Source organism: Daldinia vernicosa (assembly GCF_022497035.1).
Source record: "Daldinia vernicosa strain CBS 139.73 unplaced genomic scaffold F5Y00scaffold_50, whole genome shotgun sequence".
Classification (NCBI taxonomy): Eukaryota; Fungi; Ascomycota; class Sordariomycetes; order Xylariales; family Hypoxylaceae; genus Daldinia; species Daldinia vernicosa.
In genome coordinates, this window is record NW_025953966.1 from 107,560 (window position 1) to 122,137 (window position 14,578).

Consider the following 14,578-nt stretch of genomic DNA (forward strand, 5'->3'; position numbering starts at 1 on the left):
AGCGAAGCGGCAGGCCAATAAAGCTCCAAAGAAACTTTATACTTGCAACCACGCAAAAGAGGATATGCGAAAGACTATTATTAATTCCCCCGTCTTGCGATTCCCCTCATCTTGAAATGAATGGGTATCAGGTTCGTGTCATCAATCATCAGCTAGAAAATCATCGTTGGAGCCCCTATCTTGTGTAAGTCCATGGCGGCCGACCTATCCAAGGCAAAAGGAAAACGAAAGGATCCTCGTAAAACAATGCACGATCATGATACGGGGGAGATGAGGTGGCTTGTTGCCATGCAACGAATGAACATAGCCGGCCCTCGCTGTCTCTCCATCGCAAACAAGTTCCTCCACCCGCAACGCCAGTCCGTACCGCTATAATATAACCCAGTCCAATGGCAAATGCAACCTCAAACCGTGCAGGAAGGTATATTCGTAAGTCAAGTAGCGATCGTATATCATGCAAATGCTTGATTCTAAGAAAACAGAATACCAAAGGGAAATCATGAGTCTCGTTAACCTGCCGCGCTCCGTAGGCGAAAGGTTCGATATGTGTGTAATATATGTGGTGGTGGAGGGGCGTAGTTTATCTGGTACGGCTATGGCCTCAAGTTTAAAGGCATAGACAGTACGTTGTCTAATATGCGGTCGTCGCATTTCCTTCGCTTGTCGCAACCGCTACTAGGGCCTGCAGCCGAAGCATGTTATCCCGTTCGCCAGCATTTTCTTGCCTAGGTTGGGAGTTCGTAGTATTTTCTCTCGCTGGAAAGCCCGCGAATTCGGTTATGTTTGGATGAACCATCCGTTCTACCCGCGCTATCTTCTCCGGAGGAGCATCGGCATGAACTGTTACGGGTCCGTTATACCAACCACGCCGTTTGGTCTCTCTCGAAGTAGCGATTGAAGGTGCCGACATAGTGTGTTGATGATAGGCCCTAGACAGGTTCGCAGCACCTGGGGTTCTGCTTTCAATCACTACGGGTTCGTTAAACCGCACCGTCGGGGGATTCACTCTCATTCGGTCCACTTCAGCCTCAACAGCCTGGTTTGCTTCACGAGCCCAAGTACCGGCTGTATCCGAGGATGGTGGATTGGACGTGATATCCAAGCGAGTTAGGCCCCGATGTAGGCCCATATCCCAGTGGACCGTACTGCGCCTTTCTTCAGGATCTCCGGAGTGGGCTAGGGGAAGCATAGCTGGTGGATGAGCCACTTCGGAGTCAACAACCATAGGAGACGGGTTCCGCCTAATAGGAGATACTGGGCGATGAGGGAGGGGACCGAACGACTCGATCCCGGGTAACCGAAGTGTCGTGTTCTGCTGTGGCGCGACAGGTACGGGCGCGGGGTTATGGAATTGTGATGGAGTTACGACGTTGCTTAAACGGCTGCTGCTGTTGACGGTGCTGAAATTAGTTGAATCGGGATGCCATGTGCGGCGACGCCAATCCTCCGTCTGCGATGTAGATTCACGCCTCGAGGAAAATATGGAGGATGTGGGAGATCCTAGGAAGCTCCCAGTTGGGGAGAAAGCGCCGGGATTTGAAGTGTTCATGGCGCCCGGGCCGAAAAGAGGACGACCCAAGGGAGCTCCATGGGGAGATTGAAAGGGTATGCCGCCGGAGGGCACACTTAGGCGACGGCCTGGTGTTCTATGGCCGGCGTACATGCTTTGGGGTCGGGGATGGGATGAATTTGGTGATGCGATGGCGGATCCCCATCGGGGACTATTCTGGCCGGTTGAAAAGGTTGCTGAGGTTGGTGTACTGAAGTCGCTCGGAGATGGTGGTCGGTAGGAATATGCGCTCTCGGTATTATGGTAAGTCTCGATGGAAAGCCGAGACCGCGGATCCGCCATCACCAAAGGAGGTGGCCGTCGACGTACATCATCTCGTCCGCTGAAATTTGAACCAACAGAACTAATGCTCGACGTAGAAAGGGATTTGGCATGGCCTCGAGGCGGGGAACCCATGCTCCCTGCTGTCGAAGCCCGGGCTCTGCCAGGTTGTCGCACTCGATCGGTTCGAATTTGTCTTTGAAATCTTGTACCCGTGGCGGCAAGAGAATCTATCGGTATATCTTCGTTGACGTGTACGGTCTGTGCATGCTGCCGCAGGTTATCTAACCGCGAAAACCGTCTCGAACAATGACACTGAAATGGACGTTCTCCAGTGTGTTTCCTAAAATCGTTAGCCAAGGTCGATATTAAAGAAAGAAAGAAAGTCGTAGTATCGTACCGAATATGTCTAGCCAAGTGCTCGCTTCTCGTAAAGCTCAGACTACAAGGTGGATATTCTGTGCAGTAAAATCGTTGCGATTTCTTCTTCTTATTTGACTTGGTTCCATCCGCATTCACGCTTTCATCATCCGATCCGGCGCCGTCGTCCCCGTGGTTTTCTCCATCTATTTCATCCATATCGACATCCTCGGAGCCTCCTCGCGACTTTCTCGAATGTTGAGAGTTCTCTCGCTTGGGTGTTTGTTTCGGAGTCTGCCTTTCATCGATACTCTCTGGAATCTGGATTGCTTGCGGAAACGGCGACGTGGGTAATGGTCGCTGGCCGAAGCTAGCTTTCGTCGGGGTCGGGGTCGTGGGCGACCGTGCCGCCCCGTCATCTTTCTTCACTTCTATCGCCATGGGTGTATTGACAGGCCGGAAAGTAGCCGCCATAGCACCGCTTCCCAGTTATCCGGTAGAGGTAAAGTAGCTGTCGACCCTAGTAGGCAAGCCGGTAGTTCGGTAGTTCGGTAGTTGTATATTGCTTCTAGAACCCCAACTCCTCCGAGTCTAGATATCCAAGGTATCCAAGGCGAGCCTTTCAAGACAAGTAGTAGAAACGACGAGGACGAATAGCGGTAGATCAAAATGACAGGGGAGTGATGCGTCGGCTAAGGTAGTAGAAGAAAGAGGAAAGGAAAAGGGAGCTAATGATGAAAGTTTGATATAATTCATTCGCAATTTTTGTTCCTTGTGGACCAACAGGTATTGATATTCTGAAAATGGCTTGTGTTCCCAGTGTGTTCCCAGTGATGTGTGCTAAGATGCCGGGAATTCTCGGTGGGGAGGGAGTTCGAGTCAGGTCGAGCGGGCAACGGCTGAAACTGAGACAGGTGGGCTTAGAGCGGAACAAGCTCAAGAATGACGAATGTTTGTCCTTGGAATGTTGCGACCACGGGTAAGGGGTGGAGTTTGAAAACTATCCTTACGTTGGATGCAATTAGAATAGCATCAATAAAGAAGGTATTGTTTTCGAGTGGGTTATTATTTTTTTTTTCTAACCAGTTACCGGTGCTTCTATCGAGCGCGCATTCATCCCGAACGGCGAGTTAGAACAAAGAGCCAGGGAGAGCCTAGGCCAGGGACTAGCCAACCACCGAGGAGGCTGGGTCCAGAAGTAAGAGTTGGGGTCGATCAAGCTGAATATGGACGAAAGCCGAATAAATTCGTGCGGGTCTCCGATTTGAGAACTAACCGAAGAACTTGTTCCAATAATTTTTGGGATTAAAGACCACCGAGACCTTGACTTGTTAGATGATATCGATAAATAGATATTGATATTGCGCAAGGGAAGGGAAGAAAAATAGGGTTGGCAAGTGGCAAGGGATGAGGCGAAGAGAGAGGGGATCCGAAGCGGAAAAAAAAATATGTTGGAGGGGTGATGAAGCAAGATGATGAGATAGGTAGGTAGACAAGAGGAGACAAGAGGAGTAGGGTTGGGATGGTCGGCTTGTCAGTGATTTACTTGTGATGGGTTGTGGCCCAGATGGATGGGGATCCCTAGTCAAAGTCGGGAAAGACACATGTATGTGTATATGTTTACTTAATTTTTTTTCTCTTCTTTTTAGTATGTATTAAGATGTAGTTAATGTAATGTATGGATGTATGGATGTATGGATATGTAAGTATGGATATGTAAGTATGGATAGGTGGATGGATGGATGGATGGACATATGTGTACCCAAGTATGTAGCCATGTTGCCATGTTATAATACGGGGAACGCTATGTGTACACTAGGATATTGCTGTAAAAGACCGCCTAAGGCCTTGCTCATTTTTGACAGGGACAAGTTGACACTTGAGGAGGCTTGGCAGTATGAAAATATGCACGAATGAAGAGCTATACGAAGCGTATGCGTGTGTGTGTGCCTGATAAAGTGGATTAGAGAGGGACGAACATACAGTAGAGTGGATATCTGATGTGGTTATTATCGCTATTATCGCAACACTTTATTCGTTAGAAGCGTGGGAATGGCCATCGGGTCGACAGCAACGATACGCTAGTGAGGTCATCGAACGACAGAAGCCCTTCACCTAGCTAGGTTGTATAGCGGAATCGGTCTCGCGGTCATACATTTCTCTCGCAATAACACGCGAGAGACGGAAGACGGAGGAGCGATATTTATCGATAATCAAGTATACGTGAGGAATAGAAGATGAAGATAAGAATGAAAGCGAAGAGGAAACTCTACAAAACAGTTACGACAATTAGATTTGTCTTATCGGAGAGTTGCGGACTCGGTTGTGGAGGATTCCAGCCGCATAGATATCATATCACATCACATAAAAAAAAGACGGTTTTCCTTTTTGCTCTCTCCGGAGTGGGTTTTTGTTTCTGGTGGGATGGATCTATTAAGCAAAAAGAGCTTTGGAGAGGGCAAAAGGAGGGGCAAGCAGAAGGAGGAAGGAGGGGTTTTACCTTGTGAGCCTATCCCGTTTTTATTTATTACATATTCCACTGTTGGCGCGAGGGGCTGGGGCCGCTACAGGGGCAAGCTACATACCATGTCTACTATGTAGGTACCTCCATTGATGTCTTCCTGTACGCCCCCCTGTCGCTTCTGCGTAATGAACCCTGCGAGGTACCTATGCGGTACACGTTCTCTACACTAGCGCTAGGGACATCAAGTCAGGACAGGGACAAGATAGACAAGGCACCCACCTGCAACGATTACACTAGTGTAGTCTACTGTACATAACTGGCAGGGGTAAGTTCATTCTATAAAAAACAACCTTTTGGCTTGATTGGTCTAAACTTTAGCGTAGTCTTGTGTTCCAGGGAAAGTGCCCCCGGATTCGGGTACGATGGGAGAAAGGAATCATGGGATCAAGTTCATGGATGTTCCTCACTTAAACCATCCATTTACATACGTATCGTTCATCGTTCATCGTTCATCGCTCATCGCTCATCGCATATCCCATCGCACATCGATCCCCATCCTCCGACCCCACAAGTAGCCGCCGTCGCAGGCATCATACATGATTGATCTTCACTTAGACTGCTGAAATACTATATAGTTGTGCTAGTTGCATTAGTATAAAACTCGTGGCTCTGGCGCTTCAACTTTTACAAGGCACAGGAGGTGTTAAGTTCAACTATAAACTAAACTACTATAAACTACTATAACCACTAGGCGCATGCATCACATCGGCGGCATCTTCATCGCAATTGTCATTGTCACAGGAAAATAAAAAATAAAATATCTGCCCCTGACCGTCCCGAATATTCGTCACCGTCGTGGCGGGCGTGGTCATCTGTCGTACAACCGGCCTGACCGCTTACTTATAGGTTGGATCCTATCGACTCTTTTTCCTAGACATCGCCAAGCACATCCGAAGACAACCGGTTCCTGTTCGGTCCTAACTCCATAACGAATTGACACTGGCTTAGGGCAACTTTCACATAAATCGGTCGGACGAGTCCTCTTGGGCTCTCACAAGACTAGCCAAAACTTCCAAAGTTGGCCCGTTTTTTTTCTTCCTGCGATATTAGCAAGAAAGTAAGCTTGTTTGAAACCACGCGAGTATCGTAAGTATTCGTTCGAGTCTACGTAGCAAGAGAAAGTTCTGTTTGTCCTCGCGTCCCTCCCCCTTTATTTCTAGATATTTCATGTCTTATGCCCCATATGTGCGCTTCTCAAAAACCTATCGGTAAGGCAAACGAGTCGTTCATAAGCTCAATCTATACAATGAAGGGAAGATGCATTTTAATAATGTGAGATTTCTTTTTAAACAACCTCTTTTCTTCGACAGCCGTCTCTGCAACCCTGAGGAGAAAGCTAATATGAGCTAATCCCTGTTAGGTTATGATCTGCGTCATCTCGGCGCTCTGACGCAACGCCTGCCTATCCAGTATCTATATTCGATAGCTCTCCTCCAGTTTTTATTACCGGGGAGTGTCCATTATGATAGACACAAGCGCGTTGACTCGGTCAATGTTCTCGAGCCTAGATTTCCCTGTGATGTGCTTATGAGGTAGGCACCTAAGAAAGGATCACATCCTGCCAAGGGGTATCGTGTTATCGGGATATCGAGTAGAGATTCCCTCGGGTCCACGGAGATCTTACTGGCTTTGCCGCATTCCTACTGTTTTATCGCAACCGGATTGACGGGTACTATGTATGGAATGCTTGGGGGGATAAGCGTCCAGCTGACTGCTACTCCTTGCTACTGTGTAAATCTCAGTACTTTGTACAGTAAATACCTACCTACCTATACACCACCATCAGCCTTTTCCCACTCGCTTCTCGCTCCTCACTCCTCGCTCCTCGCCTCTCCCGGAGCCTTTTTTCCCCTTCTTCCCTTGCCTACCTACATATTTATTTATGTACATTATACAGCCGTACAAGCTCGTCTCATGCACGAGTTACAACTTGCGCCAACCCTCAAACCCGTAGCTTCTTCCGTCGCAAGATACGCGAACATGTCATCAAACACTTTACTCCCCCTGCCCTACGAAATAATACAAAGGACATATACATATAGTATGTGTACCTTGGCTAGGTATGTTTGTGTAACATGTATACGATACGATGTCTCCTATATCCATTATCGTGGTTCTTGTACCTGATGATCCACCGCCCGGCTACCACGTATGCAGCATTATTATCTGCATTAGTCATAGCACACAAGTTCCGCCCTGCCTTACTATTGTGACACCCAAATGTAAGACTCCTAAACCACGATCCAGCTCTACGGGCAGCGGCTGTTCATATTCACCGAAGCTGAACTGTCTGTGCGGACGAAAACTTTATTAAGTTTGGTATCTGACCCCTACATAATAGACTCTTTCGGACGTGCGAAATATCGTTGCACCAAAGCGTCCTTACAGACACTAGCAGTTTCACGTATGTATTGTACACGATATTGCCCAAATTTTATACGGTAGATGAGTTTATTAACTAGTGTAACAATACCACTTCTTTAACGCTTATGCAAAGTTCATCTTATCTGTTAAACCGCTGTACAAAATACGAAAAGCAATCAATCAGTGCCCAAGGGTGGTAAAACGTCCGATGATTTACACATCCTATCCTAAATCACTGGGTCCGTGAATGGAAGAGACCAGAACCCCTCGCTTTCAATCTTCACCCCTCCCCCGCTATGATCTGACGCTATCGAAAATCGTTTATCGATATGCCCTACAAGGAGCCAGGCTAGTCGGTGATGGGATACATGTGGCGTCATATTGCTAATCTCGACTCACTACCTACACTACATACATAGTACCTAGGTAGGTACCTATGTACGGGCTATATTACCTGGTTTTAATTATCTCTGATGTTGCTGATTACTTCCCTCATTCTGCCTGGCTCGATTACCCGGTTGGGGCATTTGCAGGAGCATAATTAACTCAGAAGCAGGGCTGTATATCAGATGACTACCACCTCTGTGTAAGTCCAGGCCCGTTATCGCCGGACACCGTGTGCGTATGCGTAAGCTGTCAGCCAACGTAAGTATACATCCATCTGTACCTGGCGAACGAAAGCATCGATCCCAGGACCCTGCCAAGGTACAGGGCTGAGATGAAACACAGTCTGCAAAGGGCCTTACGCACTGGCGCACTAGTATCTCAACGGCGTTAGAGGCCACGATACTAAGCCCGCAACTAGCAAAGGTGCAAAGAATAATATATCCGTTACCGGACGAGTTCACATTCTAATGGGATGCTCTCCTCTCTGATTGGCATATGATTAAATTATCCCTTGGGGAAAAAGACGAGCCAGGTACACCTGGATTTAGGTAGTTCGTTAATCATTTACTATGTACCTACCTAGGTAAGAATACACTTCTACATTTGTGTGTAACGCCCCAGCAGTTCGGGTCACTCCTTGAAGCCGCAAGGGGGGCAACATACCTAAGCTACCTAGGTACTAAGATACCAACCATCTATTATAGTAAGGCGATCTTTATATTAGGTAGTATAGGTACTATATTTAAAGGTGATATGTAACTATTTCGAAATACACTATGCACTTGATATAAGTCGTACATCTAGTAGTATCATAAAATGTAGATGCATGGTAGTTACATCAAACAGAGTTCGTTAGTTACATGTCTTGTAGCTGTACCTTAAAGTTTACATACCTCTTTTAAAGAGTTAAAAATTATAATACAATACATGCGACGGTCCTGTACGCGCTACCTACCTCTAAAATAAAACTGTCCTGCAGGATGCAAGGCACGATACATCCGTACCTAAGGCGCAGTAGCCAAATTTCAAAGATGGTTCCCTCGTAGGCCGGCCTTCATCCACTTTACCCGCACCGCTTACCACCGGCAACTTATCTCGTCCACGTTTAAGAATTCCCCTTATCTCCATTCAACTATCGTTCCTATCGTAGATGGACACCTTTTTGTCGTGCGTAATGAGTGATGCTAGCCAGGTACATATATCAGGTACATAGGTTAGGTACCTATATGAGATAGACTTATTGAAATTATTCTTTTCTCCACCCTACTTCTCTCGATTCATGTCAATTCATGTCCTCTTTTAAGACCGCTAAAAAGTTAAAGTCTTACTTGGTACAACTAATTAACGAACCCGAGGTAAACTACCCACCGGAGGGGAGACCATACAAGGTAATATATATTTTTCTCTTGATATCTTCTCGTTGACCGCCACTTGCGGATGACCCAAAGTAGCCATCATAATTGTACCTCGTCCCCCATCTTATGCTGCACGTCCAACAAGTGCAGCATTGCAGCATTGCAGTATTGTAGTATTGCGGCATTGCGGCATTGCAACCTCATCCAGAGATCCGGACGGCGCCCGACGCGTGCCTGATTCTGACGTACGTAGTAATTCTGCGCGAGTTCAAGTTTGTTCCTCGCCCAACCGCAGCCGCGTTCGACATTGCTCGCATATGACGATGTCCTATTATTGACACTACTCATGCTACTCATACCACTCCAACGAACCGTGCGGGCCCCCCGCTGCTTTGCGCGACGCTGTCTAGCTAAGCATCTACGAGTAGTATCAGTATTCAATATTGCTATCCCACCCTCAAGCCGGAGAGTTGAGAGGGCTGACAACGCCCCCTTGTTTCACAGATCGCTTATATGCGATCTAATCCAATAACGTTATAATACTAACGTATCTATCACCCCATTTCGCGATATATGTATGTGTGGCGTGGTACACAGGAGCGTGGTCGGCATGCAAGTGCTGGGTCCCGCATCCCAAGTAATAACCAATGCGATCGACTCTATCGTAAATACTAACCCTTCTTCTTCTTTATACTATTATCAGGTTTCGGTTTTTTTTTTTTTTTTTTTTTCTTTTTTTCTAACCCACCCTATAACTGTCGGATTCGTCGGCCGAGTCCTATATCATATAAATGGGCCGCGAAAGGGAGAGCCCGGACGACGCGGAGCAGCACTGTTTGATTTGCTTTTTTAACATACATGTGACAGTCTAACATTACATGAACATTAAAACATATTGGGCGCGGCGATATGCTACGTCGCCAATACACCAACCCATAACCTGTTTCTAAATACTACATTTGTGGTTGCGGCAGGCATCTTTGCGGGGTTTTTAGCCTCACGCCGTTGAAGTTTATTAGCCAACGGAAGGAGATGGAAAACGAGTAGAAGTTAGCCGAAATCACAATTAATCAAAGTCAATTCATAACTCGATAGTTGTAATTTATAATTTATACTCTTTCTAGAATCCTCTCGTTTTAGTAAATATTATGAACTTTATCCCAACCCGACATTCCCGACATGATTTATCAAATAAGCTTAATGCAATTAGGGCTACTTCCGAATATTTCAATTCGAAGCTGTCAACATGGGATGTTTTTCCTTGTTCCTAGCGATTACATAACCAAAGTTAGAATACATATAGTTATGACAAAGAGGTACAATACCTACCAAGCTCCGCTATGGAGGTAGGTAACATAACCCCTGAGAACCCTATAAACGTAATTATTTCAGCAAATATTCAGTTTACGCGGAAACTATGGTTTGTATAATGATAAAGTAAATAAAGAAGAACGCAGCAAACCCAGATAAGGCGAGTAGAACAAAATGCGTAAAGTCTCTTATCAGGCTGTGAAAAGTGGTTTCCACGACGAAAAGGAGCATACCATAGATAAACCTGATAAGTAAACAATCTGTTTCATAATACAAGCAAACAGCCATAGCTACATAGATGAAACTGCGAGGAATTCAGGCTACTTATTTATTAGCTTGTCGTTCGTTGACTTTGTGAGGGCAAAAGCTTAGCAATACGACTATTGCGGCTTGGCTTCTTGTGATAATGCTTAGACAATTCTACGCTAAAGGTTAAGATAGCTTCCATAATACGATCCCCCAAAGATTCGTAATGAATTATAGGATAGAATTATACATTGCTGTAACTAGGTTGACGTTAATCCATAGGTACCTTAAAGACAGCAGGAATAGCCTCATTAGGGCATTACGAGGCGGAATATAAAACCTGGAGCTTATTAATGGCTTGGTTAAATCCAAAACCCCATATAGTTTTATACGCCTCTCTATGTCGAATAAATAGGGTAGGGAAAGACTACCTTTGGTACATGTAGCTAATGGAATTATATAACGTTTACCTAATATAAGGAGATTTTTGTTCTGTGCATATCTGCTTCCTGCAATAAGGCAATGAGGCAATGAGCTTTAGCTTTAGGTACTGATTCCCGAGGTATGATCCCTCAATCAAAAAGATGCGCATCTGGATTCATCTCGTCCATTTTTTGCTTGTCTTCCGCGTCTTTCGACTTCTCCAATTGTAACAATTCGCTACGACACCGATCTTTGTCGAAGCGATCAGGCCATCCGTGGCGGAGATACGTATTATATACATCCTACGAATATTAGGTTAGCGTTAAACACCAGAGAATTGAGTTAAGCCTCTAAGTAAACGTACTGCTACATGTTTTCTCATATCCCTCTGCGCTTCGTATTGGGACTTATCAAGCTCGTTCCTAACGTCCGGGTGGCTAGCGTCATCTTGAAGATGCCACGGTTTCAATTGCTCTTCGAAAGCTAGTTTATCTTGCTCGGCACTCGTATCACCGCGGCTATAGAACCTCCCCGTGGTTGGCTGACCGATTGGATTTGGTACTAACATCCATACTAATTTCTCATATCGTCGCGTCCAAGCGTCTAAAAAGGTCTTAATAGGCGACGTGCGATGGGCTTTCCATTTATCTCTCTCAGGTAGCGCATCGTATTCTTCTTCGGAGACTGTAATGTAGGACCCAGTGTGACAGAACTCAGTTATGGTACCTTCGTTAGTGTCGAGAATCAAAGACGTGCCCTCTCTGTCGACGCTATGGGCAAGATAGACACAGTGAGCCGGGAGGGGGTAGATTTCGGGGTAGCTTTGTTCATCTATATAACATATAGGAATTGTTTCCCAGTAAATAAGGAGTTGCTCGTACGGCTTCTCTGAGCAGAGATATGGGAGATGACGGAGTAGATCAAGGACGGGTTTGGTTTTTCCATGGATGTTAACAGAACGCCAACCGTTTGGAGGGGGTAGACTAAGTGTGCTATCATTTAAATACGGGTGGCGGATAATTTCCTGGTAGAGCCGCAGAACGGCATTAACAGTCTCGTTGTGAGAATACATCTTGGACTATTCGGATGAATAATCGTTGTTAGTGGCGTTGAATAAATACAGATTAGAGTATAATAAGGAGTTCGTAATAAGAATCAGCTAGTCAACATGCGAAGGCGGGAATTGGCGGCATTGGCCAAATTGCCGGGCGCCTAAGTCCCATAGCGAAGTAGTCATAGCGTTACTTCAAGCTATGGACCTTCTATTGATCCCACGATTGCCGCATAGGAATGGAAAACACGGGTTGGATCTGTATTCTGCTGGTTCTTTTTCCTACGCTTTTGGGTAAGTAGAATGACAACGCCCAAAATTAAGCCAAAGTTACTTGCTCCCATTGATATAAATATGGAAGGCTACTTGATTTGACAACAATAGTAAATAGGAATTGGAAAATAATATTGTATGTAAGAGAATAATCATTAATGATAACCTCAATTGTCAAGTTCCATAACGAGGGAAAGAGGAGCAAGAGCTCGTGATGATCTAAAAGGTCCGTGTTATAATATATGACGCCGTAGTTAAGATTATTGCTTTGTCGAAGTTAAGAAACAAGCCCTAGATGCGCATACTACAACGCTCCTCTCTGGAAATAGCCTCTCGAACCACCCTCGATGCTCTATTTCTTTTGATACTTAACATAGCGGAAGGACTGACGAGGCCGCTCTAGGGGGCAGTGTAAACAGTTACTAATATTTAACAATAGGCGCTTAGTTGAGTTCCGCTCGGGCTTGGAGTCAAATGTTCACAATACAAGTCAACAAATTTAACGTTGGAATAAAACGTTGGTGCTTGGACTTCAAGCCTGGTTGCCGGGCAGGTATGATGCTATGTGAATAGATCTCTAGTTGTTGGCAGGTGGTCCACGTCATCATCATGAGACACGGTTATAGCATCAAGGGAAGGAACGGGGCCCTAGGGCTGAGTATATAAACAGACGAGGTCCTGTAGTCCTTTTAGATTCCCTGTTACCTCTTCTATCAATTTTTCCCATTGCAACCCATTCACATCTTCTTCTTCATCTTTATTTTCACACAGTAACATTATTTCTGCTCTCTACAACTATACATTTATCACTGCTACAATGCCGTCTTTAGTAGGACAAAATTCGCGTTTTCAACAGTACCAAGTTCAAACAGTAAACGGGCTACAGATACTCCCACAGCAATATCCACAGCCACAGACTGGATTCGATATTGAGCCTGGAAAGTACTGTTCCCTACCACTCGCCATGATAAAGGCTGTGCTAGGAAACGACCTGCCTTGGATCAATGAGCTACCGAACAACGTTATAATATTACAAGAGAACTTGAATACCATACCACCATTAGTCGAGCGCTATCATTCCTTCTTTTTCATACTGACAGTCTTCGCGCTTGACTACAGCGTACCGGAGGTGGAAACTAGGGATATGCCACCTTATTTGAAGACAGAGTTATCACACTTTATGGGTCCCAATCCTAAATCAAGTCGATTCAGTAAGTAATTTTACGACTCCAACTCCCGCCTCCTCTCAGGACTGAAGAAAACACAACATTCGTCATAGAGATTTTGTGTTGTCTGGTAAGAACGCTGAACTAATAGTTCCATGTGTAGCGCGCGAAGGGGATTGGCTCAACTACTTTGGCGTGCTCAATAAATTCATTGCCATTCACGGGGGCCGCTCTTCTATGGAGGCCACCAACCTGGTCGGATTCGTGAAGAGACTAGTGAGAAAACGCTATATCGACAGCGCCTTTATATACAACTCAATGAACCGGTCGTATGGTAAGTAAAATAACTGATCTAAATATTTCATCTTACAATATGTTTCCCTACCTTTTGAATTTTTCACCATTTTATTATTTCTCACTTGTTTGCACCTATGCTAAAATGCCTCTGCCATCGCAGAGCAATTTCGTTTGATTTATCGAAATGCCCATTTCATGAACAATGTATGGGATTTTGCAGTAAGGCTCGGCTACGTCCGCCTGCTAAGCGACGAGCAACTGGACACAGGGTTCATCGCCCACAAACGTGCTGTGCCTCGGAAAAGGCAACGGGAAGCCAGAACAAAGGCTACTTGGAGGAGGGTTAGACCGCTTAAGATATTGAGTGATACTAATTACAGATTACAAAATATTTCTTCCATACAGATTACTCCACAGAACAAGTGTATGCACCTGCCCACCAAAAATACTGGTAAACCAACATGGCCACTTTCTACCTCATTGGTTTTACAGAAAGTCCAATTTCACCAGTAATTACAATAGATTTTAGAATGTTTTTACATACATGGAATCGCTCAATTGAATTTAATCGATCTATGTCTTTTTTTATAACGCGACCGTGTCTCATTAGGTTATTATAAAAGTAATCTGTAAATCGTGGCATGCAATCTGTATATAAGGCCAACTAATCTGTAAATAGCAATATATATACTATATTTCCCAGCCAATACACCGTATTTTATAACCGTTACTTATATCATTATAATCCTTATGATGAGGCGCATCTAATGGTGTTGGAATTGTATAGAGACGGGGTATTTTCAAAAAGATATTGTTGAGTGACAAGTCTTATATTATGTAAAAAGCCTTGAATAGAAGCCTCGAATTAGGGACCTGACAGCGCCTGTACACTAGTGCCTGGTATGCTGAGCGTTCTACATGGGATTTGGTCAATTGGCTTGGTTAATTGGATTGGAATGGATAACGGATGGGATATTATGGCAATGGTAA

At 45.1% G+C, this 14,578-nt stretch overlaps 3 protein-coding genes across 3 annotated transcripts; 1 reads left to right on the top strand and 2 right to left on the bottom strand.

The window, feature by feature from the left end:
• Positions 1–373: 373 nt before the first annotated feature.
• Positions 374–2,899, bottom strand: F5Y00DRAFT_159447 (uncharacterized protein). Its single transcript, XM_048004674.1, has 2 exons — positions 2,232–2,899; positions 374–2,174 (listed from the first exon to the last, which is right to left on the bottom strand). The coding sequence occupies exons 1-2, from the start codon at positions 2,663–2,665 to the stop codon at positions 632–634; spliced, it is 1,977 nt and encodes a 658-aa protein (XP_047861847.1). The 5' UTR covers positions 2,666–2,899; the 3' UTR covers positions 374–631.
• A 7,970-nt stretch (positions 2,900–10,869) lies between these two features.
• On the bottom strand, positions 10,870–11,909 carry F5Y00DRAFT_245225 (uncharacterized protein; the record flags this gene model as incomplete). The annotated part of the gene is made up of 2 exons (XM_048008946.1): positions 11,166–11,909; positions 10,870–11,103 (listed from the first exon to the last, which is right to left on the bottom strand). Coding segments are annotated over exons 1-2 (857 nt in total), but the record flags the coding sequence as incomplete, so codon positions are not given.
• Positions 11,910–12,942: 1,033 nt separating this feature from the next.
• F5Y00DRAFT_265103 (uncharacterized protein) lies at positions 12,943–14,101 on the top strand (the record flags this gene model as incomplete). The annotated part of the gene is made up of 3 exons (XM_048011753.1): positions 12,943–13,336; positions 13,455–13,625; positions 13,749–14,101. The coding sequence occupies 3 exons, from the start codon at positions 12,943–12,945 to the stop codon at positions 14,099–14,101; spliced, it is 918 nt and encodes a 305-aa protein (XP_047861849.1).
• Positions 14,102–14,578: the final 477 nt, after the last annotated feature.